Source organism: Amblyomma americanum, chromosome 1, assembly GCF_052857255.1.
Source record: "Amblyomma americanum isolate KBUSLIRL-KWMA chromosome 1, ASM5285725v1, whole genome shotgun sequence".
Classification (NCBI taxonomy): domain Eukaryota; kingdom Metazoa; phylum Arthropoda; class Arachnida; order Ixodida; family Ixodidae; genus Amblyomma; species Amblyomma americanum.
In genome coordinates, this window is record NC_135497.1 from 126620053 (window position 1) to 126639877 (window position 19825).

General features: G+C 42.5%; 3 protein-coding genes across 4 annotated transcripts in view; 1 reads left to right on the top strand and 2 right to left on the bottom strand.

The window, feature by feature from the left end:
- Nucleotides 1-600: 600 nt before the first annotated feature.
- Nucleotides 601-8619, bottom strand: RsfS312 (ribosomal silencing factor RsfS-like protein, 312). Its single transcript, XM_077646815.1, has 3 exons — nucleotides 7765-8619; nucleotides 7111-7289; nucleotides 601-1114 (listed from the first exon to the last, which is right to left on the bottom strand). Exons 1-3 carry the CDS (start codon nucleotides 8333-8335, stop codon nucleotides 830-832), a joined length of 1035 nt encoding a protein of 344 aa, XP_077502941.1. The 5' UTR covers nucleotides 8336-8619; the 3' UTR covers nucleotides 601-829.
- Nucleotides 8620-8817: 198 nt separating this feature from the next.
- LOC144113635 (transmembrane protein 41A-like) lies at nucleotides 8818-11539 on the top strand. 2 transcript variants are annotated; one of them, XM_077646817.1, is made up of 6 exons: nucleotides 8818-9071; nucleotides 9137-9339; nucleotides 9411-9567; nucleotides 9645-9806; nucleotides 10666-10804; nucleotides 11129-11539. In XM_077646817.1, exons 2-6 carry the CDS (start codon nucleotides 9239-9241, stop codon nucleotides 11290-11292), a joined length of 723 nt encoding a protein of 240 aa, XP_077502943.1. In that variant the 5' UTR covers nucleotides 8818-9071; nucleotides 9137-9238; the 3' UTR covers nucleotides 11293-11539. The 2 variants fall into 2 exon arrangements, with proteins under 2 accessions (XP_077502943.1, XP_077502942.1); XM_077646816.1 differs by having other exon boundaries at nucleotides 8834-9038.
- Nucleotides 11540-11629: 90 nt separating this feature from the next.
- Nucleotides 11630-19825, bottom strand: part of Uba5 (Ubiquitin-like activating enzyme 5) — a 29670-nt gene continuing 21474 nt past the window's right edge. The window contains exons 9-12 of the mRNA XM_077646814.1: nucleotides 19303-19438; nucleotides 19106-19184; nucleotides 16079-16188; nucleotides 11630-11742 (exon numbers count right to left, since the gene is read on the bottom strand). Of these exons, the coding sequence (XP_077502940.1) occupies nucleotides 11668-11742; nucleotides 16079-16188; nucleotides 19106-19184; nucleotides 19303-19438 (400 nt within the window). The 3' untranslated portion in view covers nucleotides 11630-11667. The remainder of the gene's footprint in view (nucleotides 11743-16078; nucleotides 16189-19105; nucleotides 19185-19302; nucleotides 19439-19825) is intronic.

Below are 19825 nucleotides of genomic sequence, written 5' to 3' on the forward strand. Positions count from 1 at the left end.
CACCATTTGCTAACATCCAAGACCAAAGTAACTGCCCGCTGTAGTCTGTCCTGAAACCCCATACAACATGATGCGAATTGAAGTCCTCAGCCAGAACTACATTTTTGCAGGTCTGCTAGCAGCAGCGTCGTCGTCGGCGCCGCGCTGCGATCGCACCTGGTCTTTCTCTTCCAGAAGCTACAATATCTCATATACTTTGCAATTTATTTCTTTGCTCAACTTTGCAGAATTATTCTTAGTCCTTTTCATTTTTGATGAGTCATTTGGTCATCATTAGTCATCAGTTTTACAATTTTTGGGGGGGAGTGGGGGGGTCTTTTCATGGCAGCCACCTTCCTGCTTCTCCCCTACAAGTGCAGGGGGGATTTCCTCTCGCCACTGTGTCACTTGCCAACCACGGCAGGTGGAAAGTGTACACAAAGTTAAGCTGCCAGACACTTTTTCTCCACGATGGGGCTTTTAATGCCAGTGCATTAAAATGCAGTCTAGAGTGCGGCAAAGCCGCTAGTACTGTGCAAAGACACTGCTGAAAGGTAGAGCTAGAACATTCAGGTGGGAACAAAAATAAATTTTTAATGTTCAGTCATGAGAGGAGCCTAGTCACTCTGTCCGTACAGCATTTAATTTATAAAGCAGCTTAGTATCCGGCCATGAGCAACTTTAATCATTCTGTTTAACAGTTTGCGAGATTTATTTGGAGCTGCACTCTCAACATCAACAACATGCCAGATTGCTTTGTGGGTCAAAGCATAGACACTGATGGGTTGCACTTATACCATGCCTATATTAAACAATAAAAACCATGCCTGTGAATTTGTCACCAAATAAATCAAGACTGCTGCATAGCAGAACGATTCTCAAGGTCTTTGGGCTGTACCTCTTGCAACAGCTGGATCTGCTGCTGCAACAAATTGTACACAGGGTCATCCTTTATGTGTGTAAGGTCATCATAGGCGCTTCCCACAGTCCACAAGGTCTCCACGTCATAATGCCTGCGTGCTTCTGGCAAAAAGACATGAAGCACCACATTCCCCATATCAAGAACTTTCCAGTCTGCAGTTTGCTCTCCTTCAATGAACAGGGTGGGGTCCTTGCTATCCTTCTTGCGCTTGTACTGCAAAAGCAAAAAAAAAGATGATACTTAAGGTTGGGTTACCACTGCAGAGCAAAAAAAAATTAATTCTGCAACATACTGCTACAAAGAAAATGGCACAGAAAAAAAAAGTTGCAATAACTTGAACCTAGCTTTGTTTTGCACAGCAGTGGCATTGACAGCACATATCATGTGGGAATGAGAAAATTTCTTTCCACAAAGATGCCTATTTAAAATGCTTGTATACAACATGCAGCACTACAGTAAAAAAGAAAGCAGCGTGCCAAATCGGTGTTGGAAGAACCAAACTACAAAAGAGGAACTTTGTCCAATATACAGTATTGTGCATTTTTATCGTCAAGAGTTAAAAAATTTTCCTGATTCAACCGCTGGCTCGTTTGCGGTGACATTGCACACAGAGTTTGCATATTATGGTAACTTTTGTATCGTAGCTAGTTTGACAACGGTACTTACTTAGTTGAGCCGTGCATGATGCAAATAGGTAATTGCCCGTGTAGAGATCTGGGAACCGAAAGTAGTAGTAGTGGTTTATTAAAATAATAATAAAAAGGAAGGATAAGATTTTTGCTAGCCGCGGCATCTGCCATTGATACTGAAGCATCTCAGCTGGGGCAGCGCAAATAAAGGACAGCAGGCAGAATGGAGAAATGAAATGAGAGGTGAGAGAGCATAGGGGAGAGGTAATATATACAAACTATTTACACAATAGCAAACCGAAACCCGCAAACGTAGTTTTTTTTAACCGCAAACGCCATTTTTTTCGCTGAAAGGCGGCAGTGGCACCATCTGTATTCTACAGTGGAAAGCATCACGACAAGGTACCGAGGCACTGCAAGAAGCCCCGCGCGGGCCCTTTGATTACACAGTTCCGGACGTTTTGTCCACTTCATCTGAAGCGCTTCGAACATTTCCAGCTAATTGAGCGGAAAAAATATCAGAACTGATTTAACGAGGCTTTGCCTTTCAAAGAATATTGTTTAATCTCTTTTTCTGCAGAGTGACTTTATCCATTTCAGCTCATATCGTCTGCTTTCGTGACTCTCCGAAAGCATCGGAGGGTGACAGCAGAAAACAGATGGCGCCACTGCCACCCTTCAACGAAAAAACGGCGTTTGCAGGTTTCGGTTCGCCGATCTCGACGCAGCCAATTATGTTTCTGCATCATGCACAGCTCAACTAAGTAAGTACCGTTGTCAAACTAGCTGCGATGCAAACGTTACCATAATACACAAGCTCTGAGTGCAGTTCCACCGCAAATGAGCCAGCGGTTGAGGCGGGAAAATTTTTGCAGGTTTCGGTTCGCCGATCTCGACGCGGGCAATTATGTTTTCGCATCATGCACGGCTCAACTAAGTAAGTACCGTTGTCAAACTAGCTACGATACAAAAGTTACCATAATATACAAGCTCCGAGTGCAGTTCCACCGCAAACGAGCCAGCGGTTGAGGCAGGAAAATTTTTGCAGGTTTCAGTTCGCCGATCTCGACGCAGGCAATTATGTTTTCGCATCATGCACAGCTCAACTAAGTAAGTACCGTTGTCAAACTAGCTACGATACAAAAGTTAAAATAATATACAAGCTCTGTGTGCAGTTTCACCGCAAACGAGCCAGCGGTTGAGGCGGGAAACGTTCTAAAAGCCTTCAAGATAAAAATGCACAATACTGCATGTTAAACTGCATGCAAAGTTGCCTTCCATGATGAGCAAAATTACTGCACAAGCTTTTTGCATAGTTCATAGAAATATGACATGTAAAAGTTATGAGATCAAACTGTATCAACACTGCAGATAACATATACTGCAAATATATGTTATGCATACTGTCTGGTCAGGAAGTATGGCCAACAGGTGAAATTCAAATGTCGCTAACCAGTTCAGTGTGAAAAAGTGACATGTCAAGAGCACTGCAGCTCCCTTGTTCAGAGAATCGCTAAAAATAAGCACTGCAGCTGAAAAACCAAATGGCACTTTACTTTGTGTTACCATACTTTGTGTAACGTACTTGTATTATGCATTCGTACACAGTTACGTCACTTACTGCAGCAAGGGGAAATACTAATGCCACTTAAAGGGCCACAGAAAGGGGTGTTTGAGCTTGGCTTTAAAATGGTTGCACTATGTAGAGTACAGGCCACCGAGCATCCATGCCGCATACGAGACCTCAAAAGTGAGCGGGAAATTTACAATACATTTTTAAAAATTCTCACTTTCACACCTCGCGGCGACGCGCGGTACTGGGGTTTCGCGCAAAAACTGGCAAATGACATTATGTTGTGCAAGTGATGTCAGCAGCCGGGGGTTATCATTGGTTCACAGCGCCAAATTCTTTACATGTCACACACTACCACAGCCGCGACCACTCCGCGCACGCTGCAGTCGGCGGAGGTAGGGGAGGAGCTAAGTGTGTGGGGCCAGCAGAGGGGCGCCACCGTTCTGGCGTGCAAGAGGAGAGGGAAAGGCGCGCAGACGCGCAAGTTCAAATTTTGTCTGCATATAACTCAGCTTCCACAAAACGCATTAAAATAAATCTTGCTGGGGGATAATTTATGAACCGTGATCCTTTAACATCCCAGACATATCGCAACTTTATTGAGAGCCCCTTTATGGAGCCTTTTAATGTCTGTACATCATTTACAAAACCAGGGCACCCACCTCCTTGTTATATGATCAGAATATCCTATCAGTCCGCAACCTTTTTCAGTACTACCTTGGGATCATACTCTTTAGGCAATAAATCTCATCCTACATATCCAATTTATCAATCACATCTTGAATAACTACAACTCCATTAGATTTGCAGCTAGAAACAATTTTCTACTTCCAAAAGCCCACACTAATTATGGAAAAATGATGTTATCTTTTGCAGCCATTTCATTTTAGAACATAATGCCACTTCAATTGATAACTTCAGCATTTTTACATTTTTGCAAGAATTATCTGAAGGTCTTTTTATTTCAAAACTCACATTTTTTGTTTTTGTATAATGTTAGTGCTATTGTCATTATGAAGTTTGACTGCATTTCTGCATGGTACTGCTACCGCTCATATTTTGCTCCTTGTGTTGTAACAGATTCCTTCGATTTTGCTGTTATTTATTAATGTTGTAATGATGTACCCAGGGTGCCGGTACAGTCTTGGGTGATTGCACGAGAGATCAAACTGCCCAAACATTTCAGATTTTTAATATTCTTAGTTTATATGTATTATGCATACATTATTCAATAGGCTAACAGTAGATTTCACTTTGATAAAATGCTAATATTTTAGAAAAAAAATTATGAATGAAGTCGTGGGAGAGGCATTGTTTTCGTGTACAGCTCAATTCGGGAAACTTTGCAATGATGTAAGAATCGAAATATGAAAGCCATGATAGATATATTTTGTGTGCTAAAAGTAGAAATGAGATAGGATATATCCGGCTTATTTCTGTCATTGTGAGGAATCTGTTGCTTACTAGAAAAAATCTTGAAAGCAACACAAGTCTCAAATGCGGCTATATTCAAGAATTATTTTTTCTGCAAATATAAAGAGCATCTCCTTTAAACCTGCAGCATAGATAAGTATCTATGGGCTAAAAAAGTGTACTGACTTTCATTGGTATAAAATGTAAATAAATGCAAGGAACATTGCCATAAATCTGGCAATTTTGAATATACCGACGTTTTTCAAAAATCAAAAGAAAAAAAATCATCCATAATTGTTCTTAAAGCTTCTAAAGCAAGTCTCTAGAAGGAGGCAGAAAAGAGCATGAAAGAACATGCTGCATTAATTTGTTTTCAGCAATGTTATCGGAGCTGATACCTGTAGCTTGCTCCCCTAGCATCGGCAGGTGCGCCTAAAGGAAGGGGTGGAAGCAGCAAACGTGCTTTGCTTTGCGCTGCTCTAAATTTTTCCCAGGTCTCTAAACACATCTTTTCTGTCAAGAGACAGCATGCCTAATTACATCTTTATGGGCAAACGTCGATCTCTGATGTAAGCAGGATTCAGTGGCGCCATATTGCCGGGTGCGGGTAACAGCTAGGAGTGCTTTGCGTGTAAAGTATTTAATGCAATTTTATGACTCACAGTGCATCTATGAAGCCGTGCGTGACCCCAGGCATACCAAGGCTAATTTTGTTTTCTAATCTTTCTTTTGTAGCCACTTCGTTATTCTAGTTAGTTTAAGCCTGCGACAGCAATGCTGGAGTACGCATTCCCTCAACTTATTTACTATTTTCTTTAAGCTTTTGACTATCAGACAGACTACAAAATGAGTAAACAAGGTCCTCTTTCCTTAATAAAAGACGATAAGAGCCTAGTACAGAATGTGCACTTCTAAAACACCTCCGGCAAACACACATTGCGATGCTTAAAAAATACACAGGCTTTGAAATGATGCTGCACACTTCCATCCGCCTTTCTAGGACGTAGTCACATTTTTTTTAATGAAAGACAATCATAGGTGCACTGTGCAGTCAGAAAAATACATTGAAAGCTTTTGTTTACATGCATTCCAAAGAGCAGTACTCAGTTGTTACCAGCAGTGGAGGATAAAAGCGCCACCGAATCCTGCTCACGTCGCAGATTGGAGTTTGTCCATAAGTATGTAATTAGGTATACTCTCTCTTGACGCAAAAGGTCTCAGTCTTGGGATATAGGGAAAATTTAGAGCAGCGAAGGGAGTGTTTGCTGCTGCCACCCTTCAGTTAGGCGCTCCTGCTGATGCTCGAGAAGCTACAGGTTTGAGCTTGAACGCCATTGTTGGAAACAAAATAATGCGACATGTTCTTTCATGCTCCTTTATGCCTCCTTCTAGAGACTTGATTTGGAAGTTTTATGAAAAATTGAGGATTTTTTTCCCGTTGATTTTTAATAACACTACTATATTCAAAAATGCCAGATTTAAGGCAATATTTCTTTTGTTTCCCTAGATTTTATAACAATTAAAGTGGGAGCACTTCTTTAGCACATAGATACATATCTATGCTGCAAATTTGAAAATGTGCTTTTATTTGCAGGGAAACAAATCCTTGAATATAGCCTCATTTGAGACTTGTGTTGTTTTCGAAGTTTTTTCTAGTAAGCAACGGCTTGCTCACAATGGCGGAAATAAGCCTATCTCACCAGTACTTTTAGCATGCAAAATATGTCCATCACGGCTTTCATATCTCGATTCTTACATCATTGCAAAGTTGCGAAACTGAGCTGTGCGCGAAAACGATGCATCTGCCATGACGTCATTTATAATTTTGTTCGCCTGAAATATTAGCACTTTTACAAAAAGAAATTGGCTGTTGGCCTATAGAATAATTTGTGCATAATATATAAAATAACCAAGAATACTAAAAATCTGACATATTTAAGCAGTTTGATTTCTTGTGGAATCAACCATGAATTTGACTTTGGAACTTTAATGCTGCAATAATTCTTGAGCCAGTAAGCCAAGTTAGTAAATGTGGTTTTGCTAATGAAAAACAAAATACTCCTTCGTGAATATGGCCCTACACAATGCTTGCAGAAGCGCTTACACTGAAGGGAAGATTTCTAATAAAATCCACAACAGTGACACCTGCATGTGTTTGAGCATTCCACAACACTAGACAGCACACTCCAATGTGAACTGGTGACATTAACCACAGCTTGCTGGGCTCTATATACATCTTTGAGGTATGAGGGGTAAACCACAATTTACGCGACACCTCATGCAGGAAACGACATCGCAGGCTACTCGTAAATGACGCCAACACATTCCACAGTTTGCGCGCTCTAGACAAGTGTGTGGTGCACGTTTCAGCATAGCACCGTTCGGCCAAATCCGAGCATTATTGGAACGTTTTTGTAAGCTAGTTGGTTTATGTCAATAAAAGGTACGACTGCGCGAAGGAGACAGAAACGAAAACACCACCACCCCCGTGGTGTTGTTTTTATTTCTGTCTTGCCCGTGCCTCATTCGTTGGCCACTGTACACTTCCCACACAACACGATTATATTTGGAACATTGACAGTAAGCTGGCATACCAATTTTCGCAAAAATTCTGTCACTCCTCGAGCCTGACGTGGTGAGACTGCCGTCGCCAAAACCAAGTAGTCAGCATAGACCATCTCCTTTGGAACCGTGATAACAGCAATGTCAGTCAGCTTTTCTTCTCGCAGAATGTCAACCAGCTCTTCAACTTCAAATACACCGGTCTCGCCGCCTATGAAGGTGACAAAAGGAAAGAGGAAGAAAAGAAAAATGGTGGACTCCGGGAGCAGCCACTCTAGCACCTCGCGTCGTAATTCTACGCCGAAAACGAAAGACGTGCTACAGTGGGGCCGGAATGAAACGCGACCACGCACGTGCCGTACTTCTCTATTTTGCAGCCAGATAATCCTTTAAAAGAGGTTTTTGAATACTATTTCGATAGGCCCTTAGCTAGTTGTACTCACACTGCAGGTGAAATATTTCGTTTCGTTCGCAGGCGCTGTTCGCGTTTCATTCCGGCCTGACTGTAGAGAACATCTGTTTAATGTGCATGGCATGCATGCCGCACGCAAGTTAACGCTTGCACGCCTGATATACGCAAGCAAAAATGGACAGAACGCGCAAACAAAAGCAGTAGCTATTGGGCTTTTCATTACATAATGGCAAGAATTTCAGTGTCGAAGCATTCAAATAAAAATTGCGCTCACGTTTCAAATTGAAGCCTTCAAATGGGTCAACTTTGACGTTTTGAGGAATGTAGTCCACATCTAACTGTGCACCCAGCAATGCGCTTTGTTCTTCGGTAGAGTCCAGGATTATGGACGAGTCTTCGTCAGCGAACAGCTTTTTGGCATTGGCTCGAGCGGAATGCAGCAAACTTTGGATTCGAGGGCCATCCGTCGCCTTTTCCTTTGGAACGTCTCCTTTCGGCGCGGCAGCAGGCCCTGAACTGCTACCGCTGTTACCTCCTTCGGCAGGGCTCGGCTTTGGCGGTACGCACTCGAAGTCGCGCCAAATATCATTCAAGATAGACCGAGTTTCGTCGTCTGGTTCCATCAGGGGCTTCTTAGAAGATTGGCTGCTTTCCAATTTTGAGTCCAATGCGTCGTCCTTCCGCAAAGATGAGTATCGAGCAGAGAAATGACGTCGAAGAGCGGCTTGGCTAGCCAGGCGCTGACATAACTGGTCCCGATGAAGATCGGCAGCCCGGTAGACCGTTTGTCTCGCACCGAATCCTCCCAATCGGTACAGTGCCGTTAGCACCATCTGCGACCCCATCGTGGTATGCACGCCACTTAGTCCTCGACACTACGACGACAAAAATGTCGACGAGCCACCTCGCTGCCTAGATAAATTTTCTTTCACTTGCACGGCGCTTGCAACCTAGAGCCCCACGAGCTGCAACACGGAACGAAGTTAAATCCGCCTTGCACGGAACGACGAAACCGGAAAAACATTACAAAAACGGAAGTGAGTAGAGTCCCCAAGGTTATCGGGAAGCAAACATTGCGTCGCCGAGATTACACAATTATACCAACGTTACTCGTGCACGATACGGTCATACAGCAGTCGAACTCTGAAGCTGCGCATGTTCTTTATTTTTCTTTAAAACGTAGCTACGTTCTGATTAACTGGCAATTTGTAATTTTACATTTGAGTAAAACGCTGTGCTAGCTAATTTTAATATCATGCAATGATACGGCTACGCTACTGCGGATTGCTGCTATCCGAATGACGCATTCGTTGGCGCTGAGCCAGCTGAGCCGACTGAGCGCTGTTGGGGCTTGGGTGCGCTCGCGGCGCTCGCGCGCTGTTCATGCGCTGCATGCAATACACGGCCGGCGGCACGCGTACGGCTGCTGAAAATCGTGTCGCGTGATTCTACCTCTTGGTATCCGGTGACGTTCTATCAGTGAAATGAGACAGCCATATTGACTTTGTGCGACTAACACCATTGTAGCTGAAAGGCAAAAATTGAACGGTAGGCATTACTTCTGGTGCAGACGACCTCTGGGTGCGTCACGGTAGATTGTTCAAGCGCGCAGGGGTTTCGAGTGTTCTATTTTTCTTTATTTTTAGGTTAAGATGGTGCAGATGCCCTAGGAAACGACTGTGTGAATCAGTGCGTCCGAATCGGTGCATCGTAAAACAGCTGCAGGACTTCCTCCGTGAGGTGCCTAAATGCCGCCCATCCTACTGCTTCCAGCCTGTGTAGCCGCTGCTACAGGATGGCTGTATCTCCTCGCCAGTCATCTGCCATGCATCGAACATGGAGGCAATGCGTAAGTGGCAAAGTAGCTGCTAATACAAGAAAAGTGGTTTATGTATTTTACTTGACGAGATTATGTTTCAGGAGCTGCCTGAAGTTCCCTAGCAGCCACCAAGAATTGAAGGATTTAGCGGCGCTGCTGAGCTCATACAAAGAGCAGCACGCAGCTTACGTCTTCGTACTGTTTTCATCGGCGTACTTGTTTAAGCAAACATTTGCCATTCCTGGATCTGTTTTTCTGGTGAATCATCTTTATCATCCTACGTAAGCTGAAATTAGTGTATTGTGTGAAATTTAATCCTTTGTTTTGGTTTTTAGAACGTTCTGGCCGGTGCACTTTTTGGCCTCTGGAAAAGCTTCTTGTTGACTTGCCTGCTCTCCGGAATGGGTGCATCACAGTGCTACTTGCTCTCCAAGTTTTGTGGCCAGAAATACGTAACGAGGTATTTCCCTGACAAAGTAAGGCTGTTGCAAGACAAGGTAAGCTGTGGCGCCGATTTCTTCCCACTGCGCTCGACATCGGTAGTGCCATCTGAAACCGCTTGTGTGAAACCGTTTGTGAAACCCGGAATGAATTTGTATTATAACAGGCTGGTGGTACATTCAAGAATCAAATCAATGCTTGATGTTGTTTCTGGCTCCTAATTTTACACATTTCATACCACAATGTCAAACAGCGCATTTGACAGAATTGTGTGCCTGTTTGCATAGATTCCCATATCGTGGATTTTTAATTATGGTAATGCATCCTTTCACACTTCATGGTTTGTCGGAGAATTATGACTGGAAAGAGCAATCCCAGTGGATTCAAATACACCGAGGGTCGTACTTAGGACATAGCATCAACTTGTGAATTCTTTTCAGCAACAGTTTTTAGGAATCATTATTTTCCAGATACACCTCATACAGGGCTCAGCCTTGTGTGTAATCAAACTGCAAGACCTTGTGGATCAGAGAAACTATGGCATTTACAGTATTCTACTGCTCTCTAGTTAGTTGATTTCAAGGAAGCCAACAGTGAGCAGAACCAAGAAAAGCATATGGGAGTGTTTTTTTTATTTCCATAATGTGCAATAATTTTTTACCTGAAAGGTAAAAGTAGAAGACAAATCTTTGTTCCAGCGACTGTAAGCTTCCTCCAAATACATTTCATAATGAGCCCATCATGTTGCTACCCTAGTCTGTTTTCCTTTAATTATACATTTTGATATTATGACATGGTGCTACACATTTAAAGCATTGGGAAGGTTTTAGAACTAATCTGTGCACCACTAATGGCTTGTGCATCAATGAACTGGCTCTGCAAACTTAAGCCTCTTTTTGCATACTACTTACCCAGGTCGAGCAAAATGGAGATCGGCTCCTGTACTGGCTTCTCTTTTTGCGCCTATTCCCCATGACACCAAACTGGTTTCTCAACATTGCATCTCCTGTGGTTGGTGTTCCACTGCATCTCTTCTTCATGTCAGTTTTTATTGGTAAGCTTCATTTCTTTTGACTTACGGTTGCACTACAAGTCATTCATCTATCTTAACAAGTTGTGTGAAAATAGTGCCCAAGGTTACAACGGTTTAATACATGGGGTGATTACTGAAAATTTGGCGGCAGTGTGATAGCTCTTGCATGAGGAAATTGGTGAACCATAATCTGGTGTGGTTTCATATTTGCTTGTGACACTGAAGCTTTACATGCTTTATTTCTGTATACTTTCGTCTGCTTTCACTGTTTTGTCTACTATTGACTACAAAACTGTAACTGCATTCAATTTAACTCCTTTCTTCATTGCAACCTTTGTCTTTCAGGTTTGATGCCATACAATTTCATATGTGTTCAAACAGGGTGCATACTCTCAGAGCTGAAGTCTATGAATGACATTCTCACATGGACTACAATGGCCAAGATGGCTGCCATTGCAAGTGTTGCACTCTTACCAAGCCTTCTGGTGAAAAAAGCCAAAACAGAGTGACTTGTGGACTGATGAGGCTTTATCCTGTACATTCCATTCTTACCGCATTGAAGTCTGCAGCGTTTACACATACCAACTTTTGTTTACTTCCCCAAGGTTTTCTTTTTCACTTCTCTGATGATGAAGTTCAAGAAAAGAAAGCTTGTATTTCTGGCAACTAAAGCAAAAACCACCACAAAACACCAGAGCTGAAGCACAAATATCAAAGGTGACCAATAAACATGTGCAAATTCCGCCATTTGAAGAACTCGCCCGTTCATCTTTCATTCATGCACCTCAAATAAGGTTCACGTTACACTGCATTTGATACCATCAGGATTTCAAAAGCTCCAGCACGAAGGAGGACTTTCATTTTTATTTGAAGTTCCACTTCTGTTACAATGACTTCATTTGTGCCATAAGTTCTTCTAGAGTCTGTTCACTTTCAGCTGCACCTTCTGTGTCTTCATCCTGATAAAGAGAAGTAGACGTCTTGATATCTCAAGTCTTCAAGTTCAAACAGAAGATGTGCAGAATATTTTGCTGCAATAAGCATTCAGCCATGAAGTTTCCCATGCCATAACATATAACCTGGCAGCTTTGAGCAGAATGCATTGTGTTTTGCGACATCACCTGCCATCATGCAGCTTGAGGCACAAGTGTTTGCTCTGCCAAAGCTGCCACGTTGGCTGTACCATGATGTGGAATGCCATACATTGGGCATGCCTCTCCCTCTTGAGACAGAACGCTATCGTATATGACAACGCAAATAACAGTGGCCCAGAGTTTTGAGCAGAGCAGCTGAGCAAATGCAGCATTGCCAGGACACTGCAAGCTGCCGGCATGCATTAAAAATGCGGAATGATTCCCCTGAACCATGAAAATAAGAAAAATGTGAAATAGTGACTATATATAGCTTCCTTCTACACTGTAGTCTGTGTATTAAACGCTCATAGCCAGAGTTGCCTTGGGACATTAAATTCTACTACCTAAACCTGAACAAGTCTATGTCTTCAGAATTTGACAGTCCCACAACTCGCACCACATTTTGCAATCAAGACACAATGCGTCTAATTTTTTATTATTACATTAACTAAAATTCAAGGGAGGGGAAATATTCAAGGGAATATTCTATTATATGAAGAGCTGTTTTCCTGGAGGGAATCTCTGCTCAGTTATAATATGAAAGGCCACTGCTGCATTGACAGTACCATTGTTGATCCTAATTTCACTGACAAAATTTTTAGAAAGCCTTCCTAGCAGGTCATTGTGCTCAAGTACAAAATGAGCACACTCTCAAGTAATGGTGCACGATGCAAATGGGAGCATTCCTGCTGCAGTGGAGACAATCATCCCGCACATCACTGTACCTTTATCATAATGTAAACTTGGCCACCATTACAAACCGCTCATATATAGGGCCCTTCACTTTCAGGTAAAACCCGATTTTGCCTGATTCTTGCACCCTGAACATATTTCTTGATCTCTCCCCCTGATTATATTGGTTTTTCAGTTCACGTTCACAACTGAATGCACCAAAAGTACAATCTGTGGATGTCTAGTACCTATTACAGAGAGGTGTCCTTGGTCAACTGGGAATCGTAAATTTCTTTTAATGCTCGTTTTTATGAGGCAGATGAATATGAGAATAAATTCGGAAAGGGTGATTTAGAAGCGAGAGGCTGAAACAAGGCTACTTGCCAGGCGTCTTATCGGAGTTGCTGTATTAAGCGCTACCCACCCTAATGAAACCCTGACCCAAGGACCTTGTAGGTTCAGAATGGTTGCTGTGATGTTGAATGTTTTTGCACTCAACAAATAAAGACAGTCCGTTCTTTCCCAGACATGGGAATGCTCCGTAGGAGATTGGTAACATATGTGAAGAAGTAGTTGTAATAGAGTAGCAAAAAATATCTTAATTGGTAACAGTTTTTCAGTGGAACTTGTGATTTCCATGTTGCTTATGAAAGAATGAGCCAAAAATAGGGCATCTTATGTCTAGCAGAAAACAAGCTTATACTAAACTGACTTGTGGTGAAAAAAATGCCCCAGAAAAATCCGAACTACAAAATTTTTTATGAATGACCTGATTCATACCTGAATTTAAGCTAAAAAATATTACCCAATTTTTCCACCCCGAATTCTGAAAAAAATAAAACGACAACAAATCGCCCTACTCATATGTGTGGATTCTGACTGCGAGGATAATGCACTAGGAAGCACTCAAGGTTCTCAGAACCTAACACCCTCACTTCATGGTATACTAGGTATTTTGCTTTAATGCATAAACTCGGATAAATACTGGATATTATAACAGGCATTAAGCTGCAATTATTGTACTAACCAAGATTTTTTTTTTAGTTGAAAGGTGTCCTTCAGGAATTTTTCCTCAGAAACTTCCAATGCTATACAAATTACCCAAAGAGGCAAGGCATTTTTCCAATAGGAATGACAGAAAAGAAAGTATAGACAAATAAGATTTCTGTACTCTCTTCCCTAAATAATATGGTGTTTAACGGTTAAATACTGTACACACCAGGTGTTTCAGGGAAGCCTGCCACTAATTTTTAAAATAGGGTTTTTGAGGTGAAGATACGCTTTCTACAGCATAGTAACACCAGTGCTGGCAGATGTCAAAAAACAGTTGAATCATGTTAATAAAGTGATTAACTAAATTGTAATAGTTAACTCTTACCAATAGGTACCCAATCACAATTTAAGATCTGTAGCCTGCCGTAAGTAATAGCCATATCAGTTTTTCGAATTTCGATAGTGTGATTACCCTCACCACTGTGGCTCAACAAATTTGGGCCACTTCTCACGCCATCTGAAAACCACGAGCCTACGGGGAGCACAAGCGACGTCCATCAAATCACAACATTCCATGATGCACATGCCATGTGACAGTCTCTACCCCGCCTGCGCTGGAGCTGCGAAGTGGCGAGGAGCGGCGAGCACAGCAGTGCAATGTCTAAGCAGAAAGAACTATACAGACCATAAAATCGATGATAACCAAGGAAGGCAAGGATCTAGTACTAGTGCTCGACTATCACTCCACACCAATACCAGGAGGAAAATCACCGCTTGAGCTCCAGATGGGTAGAAAACTTCGCACAATCCTACCAAGTCTACCAGGTGCCTTGAAAACAAGCATTTCAAGCAACCCTCAACAGAACCTCCTGCTGACAAGGTAAACCCACATAGATCCACAATAACCAGAACTGGACAAAAGCCATTGTAGTAAACGTTGGCCCAGAACCTCGAAAGTACACTTCAAAACAAACACCAGGGGCATATTCATAAGAAACTGCATCCATCTGCAATGCTTAACAGCGAAACATTCTGCCGCACAAACTTTGCTGGAAGACCAAGAGATAACTGACCCAAGCCCTCCACAACAGAACCCAGAGTACCTGGTCTTCCCCCACTCCCACCACATTAAGTACCTCCTTGCCCATCTCATACAACTTGCTCAGGAAGAAAGATCAAGCCTCCTGTGCATTGCCCAAGCAAAAGGAGTGACTTCTGATAACCAGGATATCCTGTGTGCAACCTTCTTAGTTTCCTTAAAGAAGGGAGTGTTATGTATACACACAACAGCACTGTCGTTTCTCTTCCAGCTGTGCCATCTCTGTAGCCTCGTCACCTAACAAGGCCTCACAGCTCGCACCACCTATGTAACAGCAACCAGACTTAATCCTGAATAAACTTCAGTTCATTTCCTGGTCTTAACTGGGCTAGTCCGTGCCATCAGTCTCTCCTACAACGCCCAGATGTAACACTGGGGAGGCACCGTCCAGGTCCAAAGGGTGGCTGGAGGGCTATGGGGACAGCCCTGCATATTTAGATTTAAGGTACCTGATCTGACAAATACATCCCTATACGGAATACCGCAGAAAGTTACAACGCATGTGGACAGCCCTGCCGCTGCCACATTTTTGAATCACAAGCTAACAGCAGCTAATGCTGTAAAATATACGTTCACATTAACCCAAGCTCAAATTAAAGGGAGCTGGGTAACCACATCAGGGATGCGTTAGCCCATACTAGACATTTTCGCACATATGTGGCCTAGGACAAGCCATGGATCAGTAGAGGCCTCCAACGCACATCAGCATCATGTTGGTGCCACTTGGGCGCCATCAAGTTCACAGGTGCTCAGCCACAACAAATGTGCGGGAAAAGATGGAACAGGGGAATTGAAGTTGAGTAACGACTGCCACGATGGACATCCAATGCATGTAGCATACAATGGGCAGAAAGAACACAAGTGACGATTAGCGGAATGTGCTGACAGCTGATGGTCATGGATGATAACTGCGAGCTTCATGTGCACACAGCACAAGCAACGCCATGACAAATTGTGCAATCAAGGAAATCACGTGATTGCCTGCCATGGTTAAGGCACACAGCCACTCACTGCTCTGCTGGACATAAACCGGGGCACTTGTGTGCTTCATTGGCTGCAGCAAGTCTTCTGCAAGGCCCATTCGATAACCATTGCATGCACTAGTGCATTGAATGATCAAAACTTTTCTCTCACTAAATACATGTGAGTTTGACAGGACAAAAGCATGAGTTCAAATTATTAAGACTCCAATTCAATGCTTACTTTCATGGTCCAGATGACATCAGTATGCAGAGGCTCTGTGACAGTAGTGTGAAACATTCACATACACACGTGTACACACACACTCAGAGTCACACAGATATGCTATCATGCCAATGCATGCGTGTGCATGCCGAGAGAGAGCAGCATCTGCCTTATGAATGGTTGCTACAGACGTGAGAAGATTGCACTCCTCACCTTTTGCTGCTTGGGGACAGTGTAAGCCAGCTGGAGCCCGGAAGCAAGACCAGGCATGGCGCACTCATCGTCATGTCCTTCCTCCACAGTTTCTGACACTAAACAGATACCTGGACAAAACCCCAATTGAAGAGCCTGACAATTCTGCAATATGCAAGCCTTTTTCTACTCTTCAGCAAGTATAAAGCAACCGCAATGTAAACATGGGGGAGAAATGAATATTAGCACTCATTTTCTTAAAGAAAGCAAACAGATGGTGGTCTAGTAAGGCATTCTACAGAATGCAGAAAGTGGGCAATACGGACACTTTACAGCAAAACAACAGGGTACTGCCATCTTCGGTCATATGACTACACTTTCTATCCTCTGGTTTCAATAACTGCCAGTGCACGGGTGCCCTCCTGAAAAGTGCTATTCTATCTCTCACAGTAGATAATGAGCTAGTAAGCAACACGAAAGCATCATGCAGATTCTCAAACGATGTGTTCATGCTGCAAAAGGCTTGATTTAACCCTCATTTATTTATCTCTTTCTGATTGCCCTGACCAGACATTGTCAAGTCTTTGTGATCGAATTGTAATTAAAGTTAAAAAGCTTCTTACATTGTGTAGCTCTAGTGGACTACAGGCACTGCCCAGATGTAAGAATGATTGTATTTCCAACCTGACTGATGGAAATCTGGTGAGCATGACAATCCTTGCAACACCACCCAAATACCAAAGGTTATTTACAGAATGGCAAACACAGAAAGAGGAGAGAGTATGCCGGCGATAATTGCTTACCTCCAAAAAACAATAATTTTGTCTGCCTTTTCTTTTTTTCAAAACAAATGCCACCGGATGATCCACCAAATGATGCGAGACGACGCCAGCAAACTGCTAGCTATTCTTCATATCACACCCTTTGCCACCGTTGTCTTCATTATCACCACCTTAACTACCCCCATCACATTACTGCCAATAGACCACAGGAACCTTTCCATATACTACACTGCATGTCCACTTCTTTGAGAGTAAACAGAAAAAGTTGGTGCATCCATGAATCCCAAGTGACATCACAAAAAAACTTTCCAGCTTGAATTCAGAGAACCCCAAGATAATGTCACATATCCACTCCTTTTAAGTGGCAGCATTCTCTCTTCTTTAAGAATTCCACTAGCAATTTGCCTTCTATACCACAACTCTTCACTTTTGATGAGCTGCACAGGCATGCTTTGTTTTGCTGTGGCATGTTTAAAACAAATTTCACAGGTATTGGCAATACCAATCCCATCTGCACCCTTTTTCTCCACATCCTTTCCACTGTGCTTGATTTGCTATAATAATAATAATAATAATAATAATAATAATAATAATAATAATAATAATAATAATAATAATAATAATAATAATAATTGTTATTTATTGACCATCATGTAGCCAAGTGGCCCAAAATTCTACCCTCCTAAGTTGTAGTATGATTATATATTTCTGCTTCTTGTGTTAGCAGCACCTTTGCCCTAATGTGGTCTAACAAATCATCCTTGCTGGACAAGTTCTTAGCATTTTTAAGGGAATGGTTACAGTACGACAGACAGGAGACAGAAGGAAGGGCACAGCGCTGTGTTATGCCCTTCTTTCTGTGTCCCGCCTATCGCGCTGTAACCTTGGGTTACAGAAACCACGTCGCCCAACAAGTTATATCAATAGCTTGCTCTTGATGCTCCTTTTTTTTTGTTGCAATATATAGATCACATGTGAACTCCTGACATGTATACCAGTAAAAAAAACCAATGGGTCCAATTGGGCATACTATTTGGTTTCAATTTGCACCAGTACAGACTCAATTGGTCAGCCAATTGGGGTCATATATCCAACTGGGTAGTCCAGTTGGTTTCCCTAGTTCCAGTTGGGCATTCCAATTGGCTCTACGCTTCCAATTGGATTAGCCAACTGATTCGTGAGGTTTCAATTGGTTTCGGCACTCCCAGTTGGATCGTCCAACTAGAACCATTTGAAACCAATAACAGCCCCCAGTTGGAACAAAGAAAATCAATTGAAAGCTGATCTCCCAACTGAAAGCTCCGGTTGGTTCCAATTGGGCGATCCAATTGAAAAATCCTGGTTGGTTCCAATTGGGCGATCCAATTGAAAAATCTAAGTGAAGTCAATGATGTCCTTCACTGAGATTGGTATATATATTTAGCTGGCTATAAAAAAAGAACACTAGAGTAATTAGGCTCTTGTAAGAGATTAGCAGTTTAATCTCTTAAACTGTTTTCGTCATCTCAACCATCATCGCGGGCATTCTTAAATTAGATAATTTTGCCTAATGGTCAATCGCCACTGGCTCCAGCTAGAGGGTCTCAAAGGTGGAATATATAAATGACTGCAAGTGTGTTCTTTGGATATATGCTGAGAATTTATTCGTATATAGTGTTTGACTACAGTGTTCAATGCACGCTTGTTGGTCTCGCTTGATTTTCATAACAGGCTGCAATTATAATCTCAATTCCCTTCTAGAAATGGCAGAAGTCTCACAGCAGTCTAATTCTATTTTTTTTTTGCTGGCCAGTTCAAACCATTTGAGTCGAATAGGTATGCCATTTGTGTTCAATCGGTGGGCCATTTGGTCTGGTTGGGTGACCAATTATTTCTAATGGAAGCACCAGTTTGGCTCAACTGGTCCAGCCCAATGGGTGGCGAAAATACAATTGGTTTTTGACCAATTGGTTTCAACTGGAAATTTTCCAATTGGACCCACTGTTTTTCTTTTTTTTTTTGACTGGGGATTCATGAGTCGTTCTATGGCTAGCTGCAGCCTGTCTGGCTATCCCAACAGAGCACTTTCATTCAATCCAGGGCTACCTGTATTCAAATCACGCATAGTCTGGCCCAGCAACACATCCCGCCAAGTTAATTTATGGGTATTTATGCATTTTGCAGATTTACTTCAGGCAGGTAATGTCAACTGGAAGGCCCTAAAGGCATCAGGATGAAAAATAACAACTAGGGTAAAGCAGCTAGCTACAGAGACCAATGTACTTGCCCCATTCATTGTCCTCATGGACCACTTCTTCCTTCTGTACCTCCACAAGTTCTGGAGCTGGCTTGGATGCTTCCCGGTCCTACTTTGCATACAACCACAAAAAAAGGGGGGGGGGGGGGGGGGGTCAAATGCACCGAAGATTATCGAGAACAAAGCCAATGTGACAGTAAAGGTTCACAGCTAGTAGTGCACATCACCTGGTACTCCTTTTGGCGCTGCCTGCAGAAACTGTCGTCACATTGGCTATTGGGTTTCATTTGCATTGTTGGGAAGAAGTCCTGGAGTGCATTATAACCAAGGTAGTGGGAGACAGTACCAAAGTTCAACAGGTATCTGCATAAATTTGCAATGCATATTATGAGACAATGTTTTTGGTTCAGGTAAAAATAGAGCTAAAGTGTACAATTACAGTAAATTCCAAATGGCGAAAATTGTCAAATAAACTCAACTTTATGTGCAACTTATGCTATTGTCATATGCTAGCCGAGTCTTTTCCACAGCCAAAAAATGCATTTTTTTCAGTTAAAGGGATCCAGAAAGGGGGTCTCAATAAAGGTGCAATATGTCTGGGATGTTAAAAGATGACAGTTCATAATTATCCCCAGCGAGAATTATTTTAATGCGTTTTGTGGAAGCTGAGTTATATGCATACAAAAGTTGAACTTCCGCATCTTTGCGCCTTTCCCTCTCCTCTCGCACGCCAAAACGCAGGCGCTCATC

Coding starts and splice junctions, on each gene's coding strand:
- RsfS312 (XM_077646815.1), bottom strand. CDS start 8,335: ATGGGGTCGCAGATGGTGCTAACGGCACTGTACCGATTGGGAGGATTC. Junction 7,290..7,764: donor TGAAGGCTTCAATTTGAAAC/GTGAGCGCAATT, acceptor TCACCTTCATAG/GCGGCGAGACCGGTGTATTT. Junction 1,115..7,110: donor CAGAATTTTTGCGAAAATTG/GTATGCCAGCTT, acceptor TTGCTTTTGCAG/TACAAGCGCAAGAAGGATAG.
- LOC144113635 (XM_077646817.1), top strand. CDS start 9,239: ATGCCGCCCATCCTACTGCTTCCAGCCTGTGTAGCCGCTGCTACAGGA. Junction 9,568..9,644: donor TTCCTGGATCTGTTTTTCTG/GTGAATCATCTT, acceptor TTTGGTTTTTAG/AACGTTCTGGCCGGTGCACT. Junction 10,805..11,128: donor CTTCATGTCAGTTTTTATTG/GTAAGCTTCATT, acceptor TTTGTCTTTCAG/GTTTGATGCCATACAATTTC.